The sequence below is a fragment of the Xenia sp. Carnegie-2017 genome, unplaced genomic scaffold (assembly GCF_021976095.1).
Source record: "Xenia sp. Carnegie-2017 unplaced genomic scaffold, XeniaSp_v1 HiC_scaffold_16, whole genome shotgun sequence".
Lineage (NCBI taxonomy): Eukaryota > Metazoa > Cnidaria > Anthozoa > Malacalcyonacea > Xeniidae > Xenia > Xenia sp. Carnegie-2017.
Genome location: NW_025813469.1, coordinates 7,416,026 through 7,440,670, shown reverse-complemented (window position 1 = coordinate 7,440,670; position 24,645 = coordinate 7,416,026). Strand labels below are relative to the sequence as shown.

The following is a 24,645-nucleotide window of genomic DNA, read 5'->3' as shown; positions in this document are numbered from 1 at the left end:
CCAACTGGTTTTCATCAAAAGTTTGATTTTGCACAAACTGGTTTTGGTCAGCAGTCTAATAAGGGAAAGGTTGCTTTTGGTGAGCCCCCCTATTCAAGGACTCGTCGGTTTTGATCAGCTGTCTAATCAAGGGAAAACTGGTTATAATGAGCAGCCTAGTCAAGGACAAGGTAGATTTGGTCAGCAGTTTAATCAGGAAAATGATTGGTGTAGTCAACAGCCGAATCAAGCACATACTGGTTCTGGTATGTCTAATCAGGGGAAAACCTGTTTATCGTCAACAACCCAATTCAGGACGAACTGGTTTTAGTCAGCAGTATAATCAGGGAGATACTGGGTATTGCCTAAGAAACGATCAAGGACCAACTGAGTTTAGTCAACTGCGTGATCAGGGAAGGACTTCTACTCAACAACTTGATAAGGGATTGACTGGTTTTAGTCAGCAACCCATTCATGAAAAAATTCGTTTTGGTCAGCAGTCTAATCAGCGAGTTGGTTATGGTCAACCACCCAATCTCGGACATAATGGATTTGGTCCGCAACCCAGTCGGGGGCAACGTGGTTTTTGTCAACAGCCTAATCAGGGACACAATACTTTAGGTCAGCAGCTTAATCAAGGACCTGTTGGATTTGGTCAGCAGCCTAATCAAAGACAACTTACTTTAGGTCAACAGCCTAATCAAGGACCTGTTGGTTTAGGTCAGCAACCCAATCGGGGACAACGTGGTTTTTGTCAGCAGCCTAATCAGTTACACTCTAGTTTTGGTCAACAGTCTAAACAGGGAAAAACTAGTTATGGTCAACACGTCAATAAGGACCAAACCGGTTTTGGTCCACAATCCAATCAGGGACAGAGAGATTTTTGTCAACAACCTAATCATGAGCAAAATCAGCAGTTCAATCAGGGAAAAGTCAGTTACCATCCACACCCCAATAATGGTCAAACTGGTTTGGATCAACAACTTAATCAGAGACAAGCTGTTTTCGGCGAACAGCTTGATCAGAGAAAATCTAGCTATGGTCAACAAAGTTCTCTAGGAAAAAGTAATTTTGGTCTACAGTCTAGCCCTAGAGACACTGGTTTGAGTGAACAACGTAATCAAGCACACCCTGGTTTTGGTCAACAGTCCGATCAGAGACAAAGTAGTTATTGTCAACAGCTTCATTACAAAAAAAATAGTTACGGCCAACAGCCTAGTCTGGATCAAACTACTTTTGGTCTACATTCTAGTCCAGAACAAACTGGTTCTAATCAGCATCTTAATCGAGGACAAACTGGTCCTAATCAGCTTCTTGACCGAGGACAAATTGGTCCTAATCAGCTTCTTGACCGAGGACAAACTGGTCCTAATCAGCATCTTGACCGAGGACAAACTGGTCCTAATCAGCTTCTTGACCGTGGACAAACTGGTCCTAATCAACTTCTTGACCGAGGACAAACTGCTCCTAATCTACTTCCTGACCGAGGACAAACTGGTCCTAATCAGCATCTTGACCGAGGACAAACTGCTCCTAATCGGCATCTTGACCGTGGACAAACTGGTCCTAATCAACTTCTTGACCGAGGACAAACTGCTCCTAATCAACTTCCTGACCGAGGACAAACTGGTCCTAATCAGCATCTTGACCGAGGACAAACTGGTCCTAATCAGCATCTTGACCGAGAACAAACTGGTTTTACTCAACAGCCTAATATTGGAAAGAATAGTTTTGGCAAATTGAATGATCTGCAACAAGCAGGTTTTAATCAGCAGCATATTCAAAGACACTTTTCTTTAGGTCAGCAGCATGATCAAAGACACTCTGCTTTAGGTCAGCAGCCTAATCAAGGACCTGTTGGTTTTGGTCAGCAGCCTAATCAAGGACCTGTTGGTTTTGGTCAGCAGCCTAATCAAGCACCTGTTGGTTTTGGTCAGCAGCCAAATCAAGCACCTGTTGGTTTTGGTCAGCAGCCTAATCAAAGACCTGTTGGTCTTGGTGAGCAGCCTAATCAAGGACATGTTGGTTTTGGTCAACAGCCTAATCAAGAACCTGTTAGTTTTGGTGAGCAGCCTAATCAAGGACCTGTTGGTTTTAGTGAACAGCCTAATCAAGGACCTGTTGGTCAGCAGCCTAATCAAGGACCTGTTGGTTTTGGTCAGCAGCCTAATCAAGGACCTTTTGGTTTTGGTCAGCAGCCTAATCAAAGACGTGTTGGTTTTGATCAGCAGCCTAATCAAGCACCTGTTGGTTTTGGTCAGCAGCCTAATCAAAGACCTGTTGGTTTTGATGAGCAGCCTAATCAAGGACATGTTGGTTTTGGTCAGCAGCCTAATCAAGAACCTGTTGGTTTTGGTCAGCAGCCTAATGAAGAACCTGTTAGTTTTGGTGAGCAGCCTAATCAAGGACCTGTTGGTTTTGGTCAGCAGCCTAATCAAGGACCTGTTGGTTTTGGCCAGCAGCCTAATCAAGGACCTGTTGGTTTTGGTCAGCAGCCTAATCAAGGACCTGTTGGTTTTGGTCAGCAGCCTAATCAAAGACCTGTTGGTTTTGATCAGCAGCCTAATCAAGCACCTGTTGGTTTTGGTCTGCACCCTAATCAAGAACCTGTTAGTGTTGGTCAGAAGCCTAATCAAGGACCTGTTGGTTTTGGTCAGCAGCCTAATCAAGCACCTGCTGGTTTTGGTCAGCAGCCTAATCAAGGACCTGTTGGTTTTGGTCAGCAGCCTAATCAGGGACCTGTTGGTTTTGGCCAGCAGCCTAATCAAGGACCTGTTGGTTTTGGTCAGCAGCCTAATCAAGGACCTGTTGGTTTTGGTCAGCAGCCTAATCGAGGACAAACTTCAGTTCATAGCGATATTGAGGTTCAAACAGAGACTTTGCCGAATATTGCATCTAGAAATCACAGTCCCGCAACGAATGCCATGAACTCGTTTAATTATTCACCAAAAAATTCAAAATATGTCCCATTAAACCCTAGTGATCCTTCAAGATTGATTGATGTATCACCCTCTCCTCTCGCTGTCTCTAAAACATCTCAGGACGTTGCTGTAATTCATCAAACATCCTTTGGTGAGTCTGGCAATGAACAGAAGTCCCCCCAAACCCTGCATGTTACCAATCATACCCCTAATTACCACACACGTACTCCTGATGACAATCAAAATCCCAGTAAATCTTCATCGGAACAGGAAGGTCCTATGCATCCCCAGCAAGTACAAAGAATGTCCTTTCCCGACGCAAAGCTATGTCGTTCAGTGAACAATCTCTTGATACAGGGCGAAGGAATACCACGAAATTTGACTGTTATTGACCCTAGTGTTTTTGCCGAGGGTGTGGTGCGTGGACTACGAGATCTTTGCGTGACTGAGCCTAGCTCGTTCCAGGGTAAGACTTGGCCAGCTGTCTTGCGCGGTCGCGACATGTTTGCAATCCCCGAAACAAAATCTGAGAACAGTTTGACATATCTTGCGCCCATCGTGACTTTGTTATCCAACACAGCGGCATATTCTGATCTACCTCGTGGAAATGGGGTAAGTAAGAAGACTTAGGAGAACATTAATAACTAACTTGTTGATTTGTATCTTGATAGCGTTATTGTGTGGTTAATTTTGTTAATTCATTTGGAATGGGTTTAAAAAATGATAATATCAAAGTTACGTCAGCTCTTTAAGTTTAAAGTTCTTATTACATTACATTACATCAGCATAATTACTTCAAAACAACCTAATGACATCAAAATAGTCTAATGACATCACCACAATCTAATGACATAACATCGTGCTAATGACATTACAGTAGATTAATTATTTCATCCAACATTTCCTCACGACAACTTATCACATAAAAACAACATTTAAACATAAAAAACCAATTGCATTATCATAATCTAAGTGCATAACAGCACGCTAAATTAACTATGTATAACCTAATTTCTATAATATAAATGCATTACAACAAGCTAATCACATCATTATTACCTAATTACGATAATCCAAGTACATTACAAGAGCTAATTATATCATTACAACCTAATTGCTGTAATCTGAGAGCATTCTAAAAAGTTAAGTAGTCCGCAACTTTTTGGCATCACATCATCATCAGTGGATACAGCGTTCGTCAAAATAAATTATAGCTCCTCAATTTTTAATTCAAAGTATATTCAGAAAACCCCTATAGATTTTGAATTTCTAAAGAATATTATTTTACCAATGGATTAGCCTCTAAGATGCTTAGAAAAGGTAAATATATGCTAAAATGTGCTTCAGTAATTTATTTTGACGTACACTAATTACGCCGCTGCGTCACATTAACCTGACCCACGTCACAATAAGCTAATGCTACTAATTAAACTAAGGAACTAAAACTCTAGTATGTGGAAATGAGAGAAGACTCGCAAATTTACGCCATCCGAATCTATTTATATTTTATTAAAATCGGTGTGAGGTTGCACCTTAAGCTTTGAGCAGATTAATGTGGTGCAGTTTCTTCTAACCAGTAGAACTTGTGACCAATGTCGTGCTTTAAAGCTTAGTTTTTGACTTCAAGGTGGATCCCTTTGATTTAATGAAATAATTATAAATTTCTGCTGCCAATTAATTTTCTGCCATGCATACCTGAAATTAGTCTTATGTAGATTATATGTACAGAAAACATTTTGTACTTCATCTTTGACTCGACATTATACATGAAGCTATACTTCATGTAGGCAATTGCTCTTGTCTTGTGTGACGGATGGCTTAGAGCTACGGCGATTTACGAGCAATGCCGAAAGTTGACTAAAAATGTTCGAATGGTCCGAGTGCAGATATTGTTCGGTGCGGGAGCTGAGGACGAGTGCATTCCTAACTTGATCAATGGATGTGAGATTTTGATTGCTACTTTACCGTGCTTGCTGCGCATGCTCAGTAAGAAATGTACTCGATTGGATAGATTATGTCATCTTGTGTTTGATGATGCTGACGTTCTTGCTGCGGAACAGACAGAACTTGTCAAGAAACTGATGAGAGAATGGAGTGGTAAGTTGACTTTGTGAGGATTGAATTATGGATAAATGTGGATCATGTTGGATAGCTTCGTATAGATCTATTGGATTGCTCCATTAGTATTAAATTCTAGAGATTTATCCAGTAAAAATAAACCTCTCCATGATCCAGTGCTACTGTCAAAGGAAGCGTAAACTAAATAAACTATTCTTTCCAAAATAGCTTTATTAGTTTTAAATTGTTCGAGTCATGTTTATGATGTACTAATATAGTTTGTTACTGACTCAGAATTACGAGAATAGAGAAGCCTAAACATAACTAACTTTATCTTAACTACACAGATAGCTTTCACTGTTGTAAATAGTTATTTCACGAGATCTGTTAAGGAAAACTTGTTATTGACTCAGTGTTACTACAGGAGGAAATTTAAACTAAACTAACTTTCGAGGCAGATAGCTCTATCAGTTCTAAACTGCTGCTTCTGTAGATCTAGCGAAGGTATTTCTTATTGATCTAGTGTTACTACAGCTTTTCTTCTGAAAAAGGTCCAAAAATGTTAATATTTCAATAATAAACTGTTACCAAAGAAAAAATACCAAATGTAACACGAATTTTTTGTCGTTTAGCTATTATAGTATCGCAACAGACCCGCACTTGCCCGAAGCAATGTATCGCTATAGCAAACAAGTGGACACCAGGGACTTGTTCCCTAGTCAAAGTGTACATGGGTAACCCATTGGTTATTATTGGCAACCCAGTTGAAGCGGCTATGTTCAGTAACGTACGCCAGTATATAACATATATATCGTCAAGCAAGAGAGATACAGAACTCTTAAGTAAGTAAACATGGTGAAGCCATATTGTTTTATCATTAAACATGTTGGCACGAGAACGATTTTATAGAACTGAATGGTCATGTGGTCAATGAAACCGAACCTTTAAGGTTGTTAATGGTGAAGCTAGTCCCAGTCCTTCAATTTTGGTTAGGATGTTAGGGCCGTCAATATGATTTTCAATTGAGTAGTTGGAATTCAAAATTATAAGATTTAATGAATGGTAGTACTCTTACTTACATTCACTGTTTTTAAGACTTCATCACAAACTGTTAACTGAATGTTTTTCCTTCGTCACACATCTTGTTTTGCTTTCTCGGATAAACCGTTTTTGTAAAGTCCTGGATAGCGTTTAATGGTGAGGTTGTTTCAAAGCGTGTTATTGTTTCATTTTTTTCACCAAAATTCTACGATATTATTTTGGATTTAACGTTGTATTTTATCGATTGTGATGTGACTTGTAAATGTTTTTGAAACAATTAAAAAGTGCTGCAAGGGATAGTAGTATTCTTGGTTCTTTTAACCAACCTATAACATGTATTGTTAGTCTTTGCCATCCAAATTACATAAACACACCGAAATCTTTTCGATAGTTTTACCCAACATATACTTTTAGCCACTTTAGATAAACACACCCTCGACGGTGAACACGAAATCATAGTTTTCACTTCAACAGCCAAAGAAGCTGAGCGCCTTATGGAGATGTTGCGTTATTACAGTTTCACAGTTTTAATGGCGCACGAGTTCCTTCTTCCTGAACAGTTGCTTGCAATACGACGACAATGGAACACTCCACGCGGTTCAGACAGCTTCTTTGTACTGGGTGAGTCGAATATAAAAAAATTGTTTTTTATGCCATCGGAGAATGTGAAAATTGTTTTTTATGCCATCGGAGAATGTGAACAAAAACAACTGTATACACTTTCAGATGCATTTTTCATTAAAAAAATGTTTGCACAGGCTTACGAAAACCGACGAGAACTTTGAAAGAATTCAAGAGAAGATCAGCGCACTCACGAAACCAAATGTGGGGTGTTTGCACATGCTTGAGAGTTCTCACAAACGTCTCCGAGGCTTGCATAAACCTGTGCAAGAAGAAATCGATTTAGAAAATAAACTGTTATCTAGGATTCACAAACAACGCTAATTTGTTTTTCCTTTTCTTTTTTTCATTGTGAATTTGTAATGTTCGGACAAGACAGAAATCTTTCTTCCAAATTAAATTCGGCCAGTGCATCGAACAGTTTCACTAAATTCATCCGTAAATTTTGGTTCATCTTCTCAGCTTTTCTTGTTTTGGTTGATAATCTACGATGTAATTTGTATAACAGCTTTTTAACAATGTCTACTCATATTTACAATACTTCTACGCCTTGTTTATCTCCGCTCAATCTTTCTCCGTCTTAACCGTCTCTCCATAACTCGTACCTACCTACCTAAAGATTCCTTGCTCCGCTATCTTCCAGTGATGACTGACGGTGTCGTAGACAAGTGTAATATCAGGACAGGAACGTTTATCATTCATTACGACACAGCAACTTCTAAGAAATTGTTTGGAAAGCGTCTGTCTTGTATGTCGTCGTCATATCCCTCTACAGACAACAAAGAATGTTTCTCGCTTACTCTTGGAACGGAAAACAGCTTGGGATGCGCATGCGTCATGAAGGAATTGGTGCTCAGATCTGGTGGTCATGTGCCACCAACGTTGGACCAGATTTGCGAGTTCGCCAATGAGGTTTGTGATTGCAAGAAAGCTGACCTCAATCGTGAGAGGTTTTGTCGAAATTTTTGCAGGCTCAGGAAAGATAGACATTTTACAAAGTGATAGGGTACTAAAGTTTGTTAAAAAAAACGGAAACACACAGATTCGCTAAAACATATCGACGAAGGTCTTGTATTTAAGTGGACTGGGACGAGACATTCTCTTCACTGATTTAGTTACGTAACTTATACTTCATTTTAAATGACAATGACCAAGCCTTTCTTATAGTTTGTGTGTCATTTTAAATGACAATGACCAAGCCTTTCTAATTAGTTTATTCCACAAAGTGGATACACTAATTCCATTAAAGCCAGCTGACCTTCTTTTCTTGTCTTAGGATTATGTTTTAGGATTATTCTATTAACTAGTTTTGGTTATTGGATTTTGTATGAATTCGAAAAAGTTTACAATTAATTAAGTGGAGCCAACTGAACGTCTGTTTAGCTGGATGTATATTTTCTACATTTAGGAAAAAGAAGAGAAATTAAAGAACGATGAACTCTGCTGCAATCTCAAAGCTTTTGGTCGTTGCAAGTATGAAAAAACATTAATTTACTTTTAACTCTGACCATTTACAGCTTTATTGACGTTTGTTGTGTACACTTAGACAACAAACAAATTGTACCTCTCGCCATGTTGTCTTTCCTGACGTCGATATCTCGGATCGACTACCAAAGTCCGGAATTGTGAAGGTTTGTTTTGTCAAGTTGTTTTTTCATTAACCAGACATGGAAAACAGCAAACGCTCCTTGATGACAGCCGTGTCTATTTACGATGAAGTCAGCTTATGTCTCCTAGTCTTTGATAGTTTCCACTTTCTCTACAGTTTCTGCACATATAGTAACACATATGTTATGCCTAAAAATTTGATACAAAATTGTGTTTCATCAGAATGTGTGCATCTTTGAAATTAGTTTTATTTTTTTGTCTTCGACATAAGTTGTGTATATAATATGAGCAAATCCATGTATTTGTTTCTATCTCTTTAAACAAAGCTTTATAAGAAAGGCGACATTCTATTTCAAGTAGATCTTTCAGTATGTCTTTATCTTGGAAAAAACGTTTTAAAATGCTGTATTGAGACTGAAGCGTGGCCAGCATTTTAACGATTGAAATTAGCGCTCTAGCTTCGTCCCTGATTGCGTGTTTTTATTTTCTAGATTTTGGTTTTAGCTGTTCTTACCGCTTCTCGATATTTTGTGCGAATACTCGAACATCGAAACGCAAAAAATGAAATTTCTAAATGCTACAGCGGTGCAACGTTTCTGAAACTGGCGTTAGATTTGAATGACGTGTACAGCTCACGTGATAACCGCCGTGTTCTCTCCAGAATCCAACTTCAGAAACTTTGTGTTATCGAAAGTGAAGGGTCCTTTCATAGGTGAGCATTTGTTCGATAATTATCAGAATGTTTTTATTTGCAATCTGTTTTTCATTTTTACTAAATAAGATTTTAGTGCTCCTTCCGGCAGTAGCGAAGTTTTTAATGCGGCGCAATCTTCCATTTTTATGATGGTTTAAAGTTAGCAAAAAAATCCTCTTTTTGTTGGACCTTGCCCGTCGTCAGACATGTCCGGAACGATTTACATTTGTGACGTCATGCAGGTGACTCCTTAATATAAAATATATACACCAACTACTTTTGATGACGTCTGAACTTGGCTAGACCCAGGCTTCATGCTACGATCTATAAGGTCCATTGAATGACAGTCTCAAACCACCATACAAAGAGGACTATTTGATAAAATTGAATTTTTTTACTGATACGTTGCAAATCAGACCTCGTTCTCAAAACATCAATAAAAATTTGATAGTAGGGGCATTATTTAACTTAACTTTGTTGTGTACTTTGATGTTTAATAGAGTAAAAATTGTCGAAATAACTCAGAGGGACATGGAAACAAACAGAATCGTTGAAGTTCAAGTGTACTTCATCGATCGCGGTTTTTACGAAAATGTGCCTAGCGCAAATCTGTTTGAAATCGCGCCACAGTTTGTAGATCTTCCTTATCAAGTGAGTTCGTTATTTATCTCTAGTCTGTGAAGTCACGAATTCGGGAAGTTAAGTGCGTTTTCAATTTTTAAAGGAGAGGAAATGTAATATTTCCTTGCGCTTCGAACACGTCAAGTTGACCCTCAATCCCAACCCTAACCCTTAATATTACGAACCACAGTGGCTGGCATAATGGATTAAGGATTAATTAGCGTATTTTAGAACACGAAATTACAACGGGAAAAAGCAATGCTGCTTGATTGATCAGTGGGAGAGCTAGAGTGCTTTTTTGAACACTAGGCAACAATGCAGTTACGCTGGCACTTTTCCTGCTTATCCTATTGTATACTTAATTTAAGATAAGAATAAGAGCCCCCGATGGTTGCTGAACTGTGCATTTGCATCTAACCCGATTTAGTTGCCGAAGTATCCATATTCTCTAGAGCGGTAGCGGATCCAGCGTTAGTCATTATAAACCATAGTTGCTTGCTTTTAAATTCAAAGTACCTTCAGAAAAAACACTGATGGTTTTGAATTTCTAAAGAATATAATTTTTTACCTAAGGACTTGTCTCTAAGATGCTTAGAAATGTAAACATATTTCAAAATGTGCTGCAGTAATTTATTTTTACGTACCCTAGATCACCCAATGCTCTATAGAGTCTAAAGCGTAAAGTGTCCTGTACATTGACATCTTGTGAAAGTTATAAAAACCTTTTCAATTTTTTTTTAAAGTCAATGACTTGTGCATTCATAGCTTATACTAATGTTCATTTGATGTTTTAATACTGATTTGATTTGTTCATTTTACAGGCTGTCGAAGCTTACTGTTGTCGAGTGAAACCGTTTGACGATGAAAAACACTGGACAAAAAAAGTTAGAAACAAAATGTTTGCTCTCGTTAAAAACGATTTTGTTTTTATGTGAAGAAAGAGCGTTTAATTATGTTTTACAGCTGTGAGTTTTTTATAAAAGATGTTTGTTTTGTTGAAGACTTTCCGATTTTCATTTCAGTCGGTGAAATTTGTCGCTCAGCACATCGAAGGACATGAACTGGAGGGAAGAGTTGTTATGGGGTAATTTTTTCTGCAAATAAACACGTTTTGCTCTGTTTTTTTTTAAAGTGCTTAAGACACGTAATTTTGTCACTATTTTTTTTATTGTATTTGAAAGAACGTATAAAGTGACTTTATAACCTTATCAGTAAAATTGACTTATTGTACTTTTTTCAAGAGATATTAAAATTTTTTCTTCATGCAAATGACATCGTTATGACATCATACAGCATAATGCCATTTTAGTATTCATCACTTTTCAACATCGTTAGAACATTTCATAAACAAATACAACGGTTTGATGAGCACATGCGAAGATGAATATTTGTAAAGATGCAAAAAGTTAGATATATTATTGCTAACTGTCGAGAAAAATAAGTTTTTCCTAATGCTAATTATGCAAAGTGATGTCATAACGATGTCATTTGAATATTGATGAAAATTCGCATATCTCCAAAAATAAATGAAACAAGAGAATTCAAATTGTTTTCACACTGCAATCAAAAAACACTATGATAAACTTTGGGGACATAAACACTTTAAGGTTCAAACTTACTAAATATGGATTTTCTATCTTGGACATTTTTTTCTTCAGTTATAGAAACAACATTAAACTTAATAACTATGGATTTTCTATCTTGGACATTTTTTCTCCAGTCTTAGAAACACCATTTGGTTAGATCCGCTTGTTAAGAAAGATTATTTGAAAGAAATCAATGTGTTCACAAACACTTTCAATGTTCGCCTCGATCTCATAAAGAATGGCCTGGCTTTACTTAACTCCGAGGTAATTAGCATTAAGATTAGTCTTAGCCTTAATTGACCCGAGGTAATCAATTCTAAGAGTTACCTGGATCTAATTGACCCCGAGGTAATCAATTCTGAGAATAATGGCATGGCTTTAATTAACCCCGAGGTAATCATTTTTAAAAATGGCATGGCTATAATTATCCCCGAGCTTATCAATTTTAAGAATGGTATGGCTCTAATCAACCCCGAGGTAATAAATTCTAAGTATGGCCTGGCTCTAGTTAACCTTGAGGTACCGGGAATTTTTTCCTATATGTCTAGAGCAACTTAACACCGAATTAATCAATTGTAAGATTAGTTTAAATCTAGTTGACACTAAGGTAATCAATAAGTACACCGATGCCCAGAACTCGTCAATAGCATGTACTACTTGGTTCCAGCTCACCCGGAGCTAATCAACGATAAGAGTATCCTGGCAGTAGTTTATTCAGAACAAATCAGAATTAAGAGTGTTTATGATGTTAAATTTATGTTGTAGGTATTGATGAATGTCGTCGATTGTATCGAAAGTATTCCCTGACTCTTTTTGTCAACTCTAAAATGGTTTTTTTTCTCTCACGCACGCCAACAATAAAATTATTCTGTTTTGTAGCATGTTGATAAATTAACGAAGCATTTTCTATCGTTTGTTGAAACGCAACTTTTTACCTCTGCTGCAAGCATAAATGGGTAAGATTTTCTGGAGTTTTTGTGTATTGAGATATGTTTCTCGTTCATTACGTCTATTTTGATATTTCTAGCTTCGCAGATGGAAACAAAATGGAGAATTGTCATCTTGCTGAAGATGATTACGACATGGTTAAAGTTTCGTCTATCGTCAATCCTCAATTGATTTATCTTCGATTGGATGAGAATTCGAATAGGTTGTCTATCGATACTTTTTATTTAAAGAAAATAATGAAAACTAGAAATTGTTTTAAGACCTTAAATGTTTCTCTCATTTAACTGTATATCAATTGGAAACTATGTTTTAGATATTTTCGTAATATGAAAAACAAAAATTATGAGTTAACGATGGGATAATGCTTCTTGACGTAGCAAATTCTCCATACTTGTTAAATGAAAGGAATTTTTCGGCGGGAAACTTACTGTTTTCCTCATTCACGTATAAATATACTTTAATTATAATCTAAGGGAGAGGATGTAGGTCTTGCTATTCTCACTGTCTGTGTAGGGCCGGTATCTTTTTTAGTATTCTTTTGAAAATTTTTTTTCAAACTTTATACATAGTTTTACTTAGAACTGAAAGGAAAGTGTATTTAACGCAGGAACACAATATTTTGGTTGTTTGATTAAATATTTTGGTGCGTGTTTAAAAACTCAAAGGAAGCATCAAAAATTTCTCCCTGAATTCAAAGATAGAAGTACGATATTTCCTGAATAAAATATCCCCTTCATTCCCTGTATGACTAATCGTTCCATATATATTTGAATTAAAGTGCCTCTGTCAGCAAAAATTTTTTCGTTGGCGATGGTAAATACAAGTGTGATCTTTAACACATTATTAAAAAAAGTTTTTTGATTTAATCCAATCATCCCATTTTCATAATGGTTTAAAGTTGACAAAAAATGCTCTTTTTCATGGACCTTGTCCTTTGTCAGAAAAGTCTGGAGGAGCGACTTGCATTTGTGACGTCATGCAAGGGGCACGTCAATACAAAATATATGTACCAACTACCTTGGTTGACGTCTGAAGTTTGCTTGACCCAGACATCATGCCACGACGGACAAGGTCCATTTAAAGACGACTATAAACCACCATAAAAATTGGAAAGATTGGACCTAATTAAAATTTTTTTCACCGATATTCACACTTAGATTTAATATTGCAAATAAAAATTTTTGCTGACATTGCGTTTTAAATTAATCATTTATATTGAAATTCCATCTTCATTTTCATCTTCTCATTTTTATTTTTTAGCTTGGAAGATCTTGTCGATCAAATCACAGAGGACCTGGAGACTAAAGCTGCATCCAGTCATGAGCAGTTCAGTGTTGGCTCACTTTGTGTCGCCCAGTTCTCCGATGATGAAAGGTGAAGTAATGATAGGCAAAGTCGACATTAGTGGTGACTTTTGTCTCACCAAAGAACATCAGTTTGTTAGTTGCCGGGTTGAAGTTCGGTATCTACCCTACATCATAAATTTTTTATGCTTGGTTCAAAAGGCATGATGAAATAACACAATAAAACGCATGCGCTGTGTTTGCGTTAGCCTGTGCAAACCGATCTGAGTTCGATAAATTAAATCAACGAAAGAGAATTTGAAAATCAATCATCAATACACATGTTAGATGAAAAATTTATACGTTTGTTTTTAATTTATGTGATTCGCATCATTGTTATTTTATAAAAGAAATAAAAGATGTTTTTCTCGTTTGCACTGCCTTATGTTAACCTCAACTGTCAGACCTTGACCTTTGGTCTGGGGCCTGTACTGATCTGCTTTCAAGTTATTCCAAAGGTCTGTACAAGCCTGTGAAACACAGTAAACATCTTTTATTAAACTAAATTAGGTACAATATGATATGAAAATGAAAATGCAACCATTTATGTTGAGCAGGTACTTCATGTTAGTTCTTGTATGTGATATATCAATATCGTCTTCAGATGGTACCGTGCTAAAGTACTCAGCATACGGCCTGAGATGGAATACGACGTTTTCTTTGTGGACTACGGGGATCGGGAGTGGATAACGAAGGACAGAATTGCTGCAATGCGTCAGGAGTATTTACAGGTTAATTAATGGTCATTAGTGGTTTGATATGAATGTTATAGGATATTGTCCAAGTAACTTTATATAAGTGCCATTAACCACCGTCTTTGTATTTTTTCAGTTACCTTTTCAGGCGATTGAATGTAGTCTAGTGGACATCAGTCCAGTTGGTATGTATCGGTCTGTTTTTTACAGACGTCATAGGTATTATTTATTTTGATCAACAACGACAACAACTGTTGATCATTCATTTACTCTAACAGTTAGTTGTTCCTAACAACCGATGCTGTTGTAAACTTGGGCTGTCTTTCGTTGTATGATTATGTAGGGCCTCATTGGACCGACGAGGATAAAGAGGGATTATGGAAGCTGGTCGAAGATAGACTTTTGTTCGCCAAGGTGAATTTACGCTTATTGTAGGATCGTGATGTTGATATTTCTTGATGATCTGTACAACGAGGTTTTTGAATTACTTCATGTCGACTGTTTTAAAGGTAAAAGCGAAATGTACCGCATTGCTTGCCGGGAAGTATCGATACGATGTCGAATTGTTCGACACCTCGACCGAACGGGATGTTGTAATGAACCATGAGCTCATTATTGCTGGGCATGCGCAGGCTACGCTAGAACATCATAAGGTACCTGAATTGTTTTTGTGAACTAACGCTTGTTGTCGATGACGCGACGATGCGTCGTAATGGCGTTGCTTTCTTTTGGCGTTAAAAATCACTTAACCATTTTTATAACACATTTTAGACTCTGTTCCCTGAAGCCTTTAACTGGAGGAGTTTGGCCAAGATAAAGGTATGTTTCTCTGTAATTTTATTTCAAATTACGATTTATTTCATTATTTCGTTTTCCTTGTAGGAGCAATATGAAACCATTCCCGAGCTTTGCTTACAATTTTACCGTGAAAAGGTTATATTTATTGAATTATTGCTTGTTTTGTTTAGTGAAACATACTTGTGAAATATTTATATGTTTTAGGACGTCGACAGTCAACTTCGTTATGCTCGGGAAATCAAGAACATCGTTTCGGAGAACATAAAGTATTAAAAATACATGTAACCTTATAATGTATAAAACATGAAGTATATCGTGTACTTATAACGCATCTCTTGATCTGTTCTTCAATCTACACTTGATGTTACACTCAATATTTTAATTTGACGTTCAGGCTAAAAGACGAATTCCGGGAAAGCGGTGCTGTTCGTTGTATAACAAGGTTACTTTGTTTAACAAAGAATGAAAGTATCCAAGAGATTCTCATCTTTACATTGGAAATTCTCGCTCTTCAAAATGACATGTATGTTCTTCATTGAGTACTGATGGTAGCTCTAGTAGATCCTTAGCATTGCCTGATGGATGTGCTATTATCGGTGTTTTTTGAAGCATATTTTCTTATTGTGTAGGAATTGTGATGAAATACGTCGTGAAGGTGGTTTGGACAAACTTTGTGATTTATTGAACCAGGTTGGTAATGCTTCATTCTTAAGTCCAACGCCCTACGTAAGTCCTGTGCTACCAAAGAAGGAGAGGTTTACTTACTAGGAAATATATTTTCTTATAATTTTTTTATTTACTCGTGCGAAGTGATGTTTTTTATTTCCTGCAATCTAATTGGCTGCAGCACCGGGCGGCTTTTTACCATATCTTGACCGCGATCCAAAATTTTTATTTTTTGCAATAAATTTAATTTTAAAAGCGAAATTTAAAAGCCATACAAATTGTTCAACAAGAAAGCAAAATGTACTCATATGGTAGCAATGATAGCGAGAGGGAATTTTACAATCCAGACGAAACAATCCATTTTGAGTCTTTACCAGCTTTATCGACCGTTTTACAAAATGAATTGCTTTTTGAAAATATAAAAACACGTTATTTGCATTTTAAATCAGTCCGTACTGAAAAATTAATATCCCCGACCTTTGGACTCTGTCCGCTTCTGAGACTTCATAAAAATATTTTTTCTGTAGACCTCCCTGCCGGTAGATAACATCTATACGTATATTTTCTTTCAATAATCTTATTCCTTACAGACGACAAATCCCAACATGCTTGAGCACACGGTCTGGGCCTTGAAGGTTCTTTCTGCCAACGAAAGGTTTGAATTGATTTTGAATCTGCTTTCTGAAGAAGAAAAACAACACCAAAGACTTAATTTCATGTCAAAATGAATTGGTATTAAATATAAATATTAGAGCCCAACATATAATTTTGAACATAGTCATAAACAATTTGGTTTTATGAAATTTATTGAGAGTGACGTTTCGTCTTTACTCAAGACATCTTCAGAATAATTAGGAAGTTAACAAGAATATAGATATATATAGAGCTATTTACATAGTTTGAGGTATCAGGTTACTGTGAATGTGTAAGTGTGATGTGATGTATTGTTAGGGTGAGGTGTTGAGATTAGAAAAGCTTAAGAGGGATGGAGCTGCCTTGGGTGTTAAGTGAAGGTTTTAGTTTGGAAATGAGGAGGCTTTTGACTGGAAAACGCTATACTAACCCATTAATGTCAAGTATTCTTTCTCATAGTAACTCCTCCAACCACCCTGCTTCGCCAGACGATTTTAAAATCATCTCATCCTGCTCCGACACATTTGACCTCATGATCCACGAAAGCCTCCTCATCTCCAAACTAAAACCTTCACTTGACACCAAAGGCAGCTCCATCCCTCTTAAGCTTTCCTAGTCTCAACACCTCACCCTAACAATACATCATATCACATCACTATTTTATTAAATTTCATAGAACCAAATTGTTTATGACTATGTTCAAAATTATTTGTTAGGCTCTAATATTTATATTGAGAATCCGTTTCCCGTCTGGCACTTCATTGGCAACAATATTGGTATTAAATATATAATATTTGGTATTTGAAGAAGTGGTGCAGCCAGTAAACTATTTAGTCTTGCAATGCTAATTTTTCTGTAATCCTCCAATGTTAAAACAATAGCTTACTATAGAAATGAATAATGATAATATTGGAAAGTTTACACAGTAAGATTGAGACTTGCGGAATGGCTACGCCACTCGTTCCATGATGACAACTTAACAACGCATTTGTCGTATGGCAATTTCAGACATCATGTCGATTCATATAAAGTCAATTTCATATCAGTATTCTTCTTAACGTTGCAAAGTTTATTTGATGGATTAAATTTTTGCTGGGAAGTTAATATAACATCAAATCAAAACAGGCTTTAATCCTGACTTTGCAATTTGATCGGGATGGTAAGGAAAACTTCAACTTTTCAACGAACTTTGCAACTCTACGCGGAAAGTCATATGAAATTGACTTAAATCACTTATGTTGATAGCATATTCAATTCAGGCATGTTTGCTTTTAGAATTCGAGAAGCAATTCGAGAAAAGGGAGGAATTAAAAGTTTATGCAAAGTACTCGCGAATACTGAAGACGAAAAGGTTTGGTTGACTATCAAAAAAGGTCTCTTCAAGTTCAGCAGATGCGAACGCTGTAACAACACTACAGTGAATATACAGTAGGTCCATACTGACTTCTGTTTATTTAATTGGATTACTGGCTGCCGTTAGCCATTTCATCGTTCCCTATTGGTCAAAAAAAAGCAATTGACCGGCTGCCACTATGGTAATCACATGCGTAATAAGATATGCGTGAAATGAAAAAATTCAATTGAGTGGCCCTACTGTATGTTCACTACATTAGTCATATTGGACTATCCACTTTTTCAGTGCGTTAAATATTTTTTATATAACAAACTGCTACGCTCGCACTCAATTTGGATCATCTGTTTTACTCTTGGGATAAAAAAATGTTATGATGACATGACTGTAATAAAACGGTTTTGGGCAAAAACTCATGTTTTATAAATTTCATATGGAAATCTTCTCCCGTTGTTAAAATATCATAATAAAAGATTTGGCATGATTTCGGAAATATAAAACAACAAAAACACAAAATACGGGAAGAATTCATTACAAAATATATAATAGAAGTGGATAGTCCAATATGGCCGCTGTTGTCAAAAGTTTGCTTTAAAATTTTCTAGGCACCAGAATTAGGTTGTATTGTCCAGTCTTTATATACATCAGTGGTTGTAACCCAACAGAAGTTATTGTGTTCAATACTTATGTTAATCTTGGAATACGTAATGAATTCTTCACTTCGTTCAGGTGCAAGAAAACATTTGCTGGGGCTTCGTTTCTCTCTGCAATGACAACAACAAGTAAGGATAAATTACAACTGATTTATAAGTCAGAGGAGCATGCTGGCACGATTTATGACCAGTCATCGAAACTTCATCTTGTTACCATAGCAATTGTGATGCAATCAGAGAAGCGGGAGGCTTGACGTCATTGCTAAGGTTATTAGAGAAGCGGCAAAGTTATTACGTTGTGTGGGCCCTTTCTTTGTTGGTTTACAACACCAGGTAAGTTTTTAAAAAATTTTTATCATTTGTCGTTGGATATTTTGATAATTTTTTTATAATCAGGCAGTAGCACTGCTGCCTGGAAAGTTTTCATAAATTTGTCTCTCGTAGAAAATTTTTCGAAAATATAGAGCAGATTTAGAATACTGGTGTATGTAGGCATTGTCTGTTAAAGTGCTTATGTCAGGGTCAGGGAAATACATTCTTCATATAGTCAAATAAATTTCAAGAACTTTGCAATATATTTGATAAGACAAAAATTTTATGTGACTCTACACCGGATGCGAGGGAAAAGGAAACACTATATCATTGAAGATATAGCTTTCATTATACAGAAAATCACTGTTATATAATCTCTTATAGCATATTTTTGCGAAGAAATCTTTCCCTCAAATTTAAGAATCTGCATAGGTGTGTATTTTGATGAGATCGTTTTAACGACTAATCAATGAAAACGTTTAAAAAGTGGAACTGCGTTTTCTCCTTTTTACGTCACTTCCGGCGCTGAGTAACTTACTTGTAGACCCAAAAAGTTCATGAAGATAGCATTTTCAACTTATCAAATATATTGCAAACGCTCTTAAAATCGATTTTATTTTTCTGAAGATGTTATAAACCTGCCAACTGCGAACGTTTGTTTTAAATGGTTGTTAATGAAAAATTTTAAATTTTACAGGAAAAATTTAAATCCACCAGGAAATTTAAGCTTTAGGAATTTGCTTACTTGAAGTAAAATACTTTATTGATGAAATGTATTACGATCCAACTTCCGACTAACATCGTCAAAGAAACTCAAGATTTAAGTTGCTAAAATTACATTAATGATCTTGATATTATTTTCTCTTTGTTTATAAATCAGTGCTCAAGCACACCACAATTATATATGTCTTGTCATTTTGATAACTAAAATTTTGAGTTTCCATAATAATTATAGGTTATTTCAATTGTATTTTTAGAAATAAGAAGGTTTTCGCGAAGAAGGCGGTATTGAACAAGTCTTCGATGTGATCAGAACAAATCAGGATGAAAAGGTGTCTTTAAGTTCCTTAAATCTTTCAGTGTATTACTTCATGTAACTAAATAATATGATCATTTATTTTGTTTGTCATCGTTCTCTATAGGTTTTAGGACATGCCATTCGTTTATTAAAGACTTTGTCGAGTTACAACGACGAGAACCGCCAACTTATGTGTCGTTTGGGAGTCATTGATTTCATGAGAAGGTCAGAATGTTTTCATGATCATACATTATATGACATTTTGGTTTCTTTGGATGTTTATAGCGGAAAATGCGTCTTATACCATTGTAAAATTACTGCTTTATGACTGTATAATGATGTTTTCAGATTTACGTAAAAGCGCAATTGTAATTATGAAATGTAAAGAACAAACTTATTTATTACATACATGTTTCGGCAATCTTATAAAATGATTAACATCAACATCTCTATTGTCTGTAAATATCTAATCGAATTTCATCTATAGTATTCCACATTCATGTAACAGATCATATGTTCGCGCTGACAACGGCATAGCATTGCTGAGATATGACAGTAATTAGCATTGTAAGAAATAAAAACATTAATGTGTAAGCGTGAAAAGAACCATTATTATTTGGACCTTACATGTAACAATTAGCAAAATTAAAATATTAATTAATATATTAGCATGATAATGTACGATAAATAGCATCATTAGCATAATTACAAGCATAATGTACGATAATTAGCATCAATTTTACGATACTCTGTTAATTTCTCCCTCACGTTACTTAAAACAAATGGAATTATTGTTCTCTTGTTTCTTTTTAAGACTTTCGAATGCTGAAAGTCAGTTACCATTCAACACTCGACGTACTTGTCTTGATCTCATTCAGAGACTACTGGGTCGAGCTCCTGATGTTCCACTGATTGAAGCATCGTCTATTACGTCACCACTTCAAGAGCCAATCAGATCCAAACCTATATCAGTGACGAAGAAAACGAAAGTTGTGGGCAATGGTTATCCTATAAATTCAGACGTTGAGAATGGTGTCGACCTGCAAGTGTTGAATGACACAATCGATATGTTAGTATCTGTCGTTTACCGTAAATGATCTAATAAACGCCCTGGGCGATAAATAGATACTGGGTGTTTAACAAAGAAATGGGCAGCTGTATTATTTCTATCACTTTAGTGTGTTAACAAATAAAATACTAAGACTAAATATACCCTTTTTGTGGTTGTGGGCTTCTGTTACAGGGGTGTTTATTAGAGGGAGGCGTTTATTTGACAAGGAGCTTTTAATAGATCGTTATGGCGGTCATATTTTCTCGTCTATACTGTTTTAGTCATTTGTTATGATAAGTGTTAATGCAATGACGTCGTTATACTAATATATAATATTTTTCATAATGACGTAATGGTATAAGATGACATGATGACGTAATGATATAAACGTTGCTATGACTTAAAGTGCCCCTTTCGGCAAAAATTTTTATTAGCGATAATAAATTAAGGTTTGATTTTCAACGTATCAGTGAAAAAAGTTTTTAATTTTGTCAAATCGTTCCATTTTTATTGCTATTTAAAGTTAGCAAAAATGTTCCTTTTAATGGACCTTGTCCGTCGTTAGAAACGTCTGGAACGATTTACCTTTGTGACGTTATGCAAGAGATTCCTCAATACAAGATATACATACCAAATATCTTGGATGACGTCAGAATTTGGCTAGACCCAGACTTCATACCACGACTGACAAGGTCCATCGAAAGGCAACTTTAAACCTCCATAACAAGAAGACGATTTGACCAAATTGAAAATTTTTTTCACCAATACGAAAAGTTTTGATATCGCTAATAAAAATTTTTGCTGATAGGGGCACTTCAATGATATAAGTTAGCATGACGTGTGATACTGACGTTATTATGTAGGTTGACGTAACTTATCGATGATTGAGAAAATTATTTTCTTTTTATACCTAAGCGAGAAGACCACTGTTCATCCAATGACAACGTGGGCTCAAAGTAAACGTTTTATTTCTCTGTCAATCAAGCTTCGTGGGGTTCAAAGGATAGCAAAAAATATCACCGAAAGAAGATTTTGCTTCAAGTATGCGTTCTTAACTTTATTATGTCGTGACTATTATTTGAGTGGAAAAAAATTGAAAATTTCGTTCAGTTATTTAAGTCGCGATGTTTGGTTCATTTTTCTAACTTTGCCTTTACTTATTTGAACTACATGATCAACTTTAGAAGTTATGGAATTATCTGATCTCTTTAGAACGAACCATTTTGAAAAAGTGTACGAACTAAATCTTGAGTTGTTTGGTCAGATAATTCCCGAGGTAAATAATATTCGATTTTGTTTACATCATGATTTGTATTCCCTCTCCTCAAGTTTAATATCTTCTATCTTGGTGTTTTCTTCTTAGGAGAGCAAAGTAACGATACGTGGATCTGAAATTTTGGTCAACTTAAAGAAAGCAAAGCCAGAACCATGGCGACGTCTTCTTTTAACAACACAGAAGGTATTCTATAATAACTGGAGCGGCTATCTCTTACACGGCTTTAGTTAGCGGCTGACACCAAAAGGATGGAGGAATTTACCTATTTCCGCTGAGATTTACCGAAATTGATTGCTTTGCAGAAAATTTCACAATTTCTCACTCCCCCCTAGAGAAAGAGTGTGGAAAAACGATTTGTATATTACGCATATTTGGCAAGCATTTTATGATGAAAATCACGGTAAAAACATAAATTTCATAAGAGCGAGACTGTTGTGATTGCTAGTTATCGGCTTCTATGAGAGATCCTTTTAATAACTATAGACGAACGAGCTATTTGTTGGCCAAATATGAATGCAGATGTACGTCGTAACTGTCGTCTAATGTTTGCTCGATCAAAGTTGTAGTCTACACAAACAAAAGTGTATCATAGTTCACCTCTATGGTTTATTCATTCTCATTACTTTTTTGCTTTCTTTCATGCAGCGACCTTTCGGGTGACTTTTTGGGGTGACAATTTCTTTGTAGTACTTATCCATTGAGGTAAAAGAGTGGGATCTTTTTGACGTCAGGGAAACTATTTTGCGAATAAATTGGAAAATTTACCGTTTCATTCATTGATAAATAAGTGGAAAAGTATGTTGAGTTTTAAAAGCAAAAACAGGAAATCATCAATCGCATTTTATAGCTTTTCAAGTTCAATCACTTTTCATTTTTTGATGAACAAACAAAACAAATATCTTACCTGTGAAAGCGATATGTTTCTATTTGTGGACACTACGATATCCAAAATTAAATGATTGAGGAGTTGAAATATGATGAAAGAAATGCCAAAATAGATATCGTGTTTGTTTTTAAAAAATACTATATGATAAACTATAAACATCTGGGGGAGGTCGAAAATATTATTTTTCTGCAAAGCGAACATTTCAGCGGAAATTGGTCTATTGGCATCCATGTTATTGGTGTCAGGTCCCAGTCCACTTAACCGCTCCAGTTATCATAGAACTCAATCTCATTAATTGCTAGAATGTCTCTTAAAGGTTTATTACACGAGCCCAGATTGCCTGGATTCAGTATAGAAGGATATTGGTAAATTAAAGCCATTTAAAACGGTCCAGTATTTATCATCTAAGAAATCTATTTAAGTATTTTTGCAATAATCGGGCAATAAATGGATAGCTTGACCTCGTTAACTCTAGTTTCATAAAGTAAGAGGCGAATATTTTTAAGAAGCATATTTCAACTTTATTGTTAATAAATAAATAAAACATATTTACTGTGTTTGCACAGGCTTATGCAACCGAGGAGACCTTTTGGAGTACTCGAAGCAGATCAGTGCAAGCCTGAGACAGAAAGTTGACAGTTTGCATCTGCTCAAGAGTTCTCACAACCAGCGTCTTCCATAAGCCAGTACAAACACGAAAAACATCTATGTTTCTTTTATAAAATAACAATAATACCATACAGAGGAATTTAACACAAACTTTTCAACATATTTATAGCACGATTTCATGTTTGACTTGAAAATTTCTTTCATTGATTGATTGATTTAATTGGTTGAGCTCAGATCGGTTTTCACAGGCTAATTCAAACACAGCTATAGACCAATCAGCGCACGCGTTTTGTTGTTGTAATATTATAAATAATTATCATGCTCATTTAGCCTCCGTTTCTGAGCGTTGATTTTGATCGTTGGGAAATGGACTCGGATTCTGAAAAGAATGAAACTGATTCAGGTTTGCAAACTCACTGCATGCTTGAAGTACTAAATATCGTTTGAGCAAACTTTTATTGTAAGTCCTTGGTTGCAATTCTTTCTTTTCTTTCCATAGTCAAATCCGAAACCTCGCTAAAGAATGATAAAAATCACCCGAAGGAGACAGCCCGACCATTTGACGATGATTCTCCGGACTCCAGCGATTATTCGTCTGAAGAAGAGGAAGTCCGTGATGGTCTGGGTTTGGATTTCTCGTGAGGGCGAAATTTTCCCTTGGTGATGCGCGTGTGAAAAATTAGAAGCTTTACTTGAAATGTGGATTTATGAAGTGGAAGTATTAATCTGTCTGGTTTGTATTGTGTTTTTAAGTTAAGTTACCAGCGTTTCAAGATGCCTGAAAAAAAGATTAGTGAAGATATTGTTATGCATTAAACGAGTGGAAGAAGAAACGCTGAATTGTCTGAAAAGTGTAATTGTAATTTTGTATTTTTTTTGACAAGACAGCAATGACTTTACTCTTAGCAGTTTTGAAGGATTAGATAGGGCGAATTGTTACCTGTTTAAATCTATTACCAAATGATATATTTTGTTCAAGAACTTGTAACTCACGAAAGTCTATCCTTTCACTGAACTGTGAGAGCTAATCATACACTTACATAGCTGTAGGATTTTCGTTCCTGCATTCAGATGAACATATTTGGTGCCGTGAATTATTTGATATTTGTACTTGTTAAGTAGTTATGATGCCGTTCGTGCATATTGTGAAAAATGATTTAATACCATAGCATTATTAAAGAAAATGTAAAAAAATACAATGACGCCTGATGCTGTTTTTTTGCGCACTTTTTATTCAATGATTTTGTAAAGCTTTATGAGTTAGTTCATGTGTTTTT

General features: G+C 35.9%; 2 protein-coding genes across 2 annotated transcripts; both read left to right on the top strand.

Moving 5' to 3' along the window:
* The first annotated feature begins 146 nt into the window (after positions 1–146).
* On the top strand, positions 147–20,544 carry LOC124437390. Its single transcript, XM_046987361.1, has 31 exons — positions 147–3,512; positions 4,688–4,997; positions 5,591–5,800; positions 6,414–6,620; positions 7,264–7,532; positions 8,029–8,093; positions 8,167–8,251; positions 8,720–8,940; positions 9,423–9,573; positions 10,365–10,427; positions 10,566–10,627; positions 11,264–11,393; positions 12,009–12,085; positions 12,157–12,279; positions 13,338–13,451; positions 14,025–14,151; positions 14,252–14,300; positions 14,459–14,529; positions 14,625–14,768; positions 14,887–14,934; positions 14,998–15,048; positions 15,118–15,179; positions 15,308–15,436; positions 15,543–15,603; positions 16,170–16,234; positions 17,488–17,563; positions 18,293–18,345; positions 18,436–18,549; positions 19,506–19,580; positions 19,671–19,771; positions 20,361–20,544. The coding sequence occupies exons 1-29, from the start codon at positions 147–149 to the stop codon at positions 19,555–19,557; spliced, it is 6,555 nt and encodes a 2,184-aa protein (XP_046843317.1). The 3' UTR covers positions 19,558–19,580; positions 19,671–19,771; positions 20,361–20,544.
* Positions 20,270–24,567, top strand: LOC124437397. The gene is made up of 6 exons (XM_046987373.1): positions 20,270–20,615; positions 21,513–21,638; positions 21,810–21,873; positions 21,961–22,056; positions 23,699–23,771; positions 23,868–24,567. Exons 1-6 carry the CDS (start codon positions 20,329–20,331, stop codon positions 24,008–24,010), a joined length of 789 nt encoding a protein of 262 aa, XP_046843329.1. The 5' UTR covers positions 20,270–20,328; the 3' UTR covers positions 24,011–24,567.
* The last annotated feature ends 78 nt before the right edge of the window (positions 24,568–24,645 follow it).

Coding starts and splice junctions, on each gene's coding strand:
- LOC124437397 (XM_046987373.1), top strand. CDS start 20,329: ATGGAATTATTGTTCTCTTGTTTCTTTTTAAGACTTTCGAATGCTGAA. Junction 21,639..21,809: donor GAAAGAAGATTTTGCTTCAA/GTATGCGTTCTT, acceptor TGATCTCTTTAG/AACGAACCATTTTGAAAAAG. Junction 23,772..23,867: donor AAAGAATGAAACTGATTCAG/GTTTGCAAACTC, acceptor TTCTTTCCATAG/TCAAATCCGAAACCTCGCTA.
- LOC124437390 (XM_046987361.1), top strand. CDS start 147: ATGAGCAGCCTAGTCAAGGACAAGGTAGATTTGGTCAGCAGTTTAATC. Junction 6,621..7,263: donor AGACAGCTTCTTTGTACTGG/GTGAGTCGAATA, acceptor GCTATCTTCCAG/TGATGACTGACGGTGTCGTA. Junction 10,628..11,263: donor GAGGGAAGAGTTGTTATGGG/GTAATTTTTTCT, acceptor TTTTTTCTCCAG/TCTTAGAAACACCATTTGGT.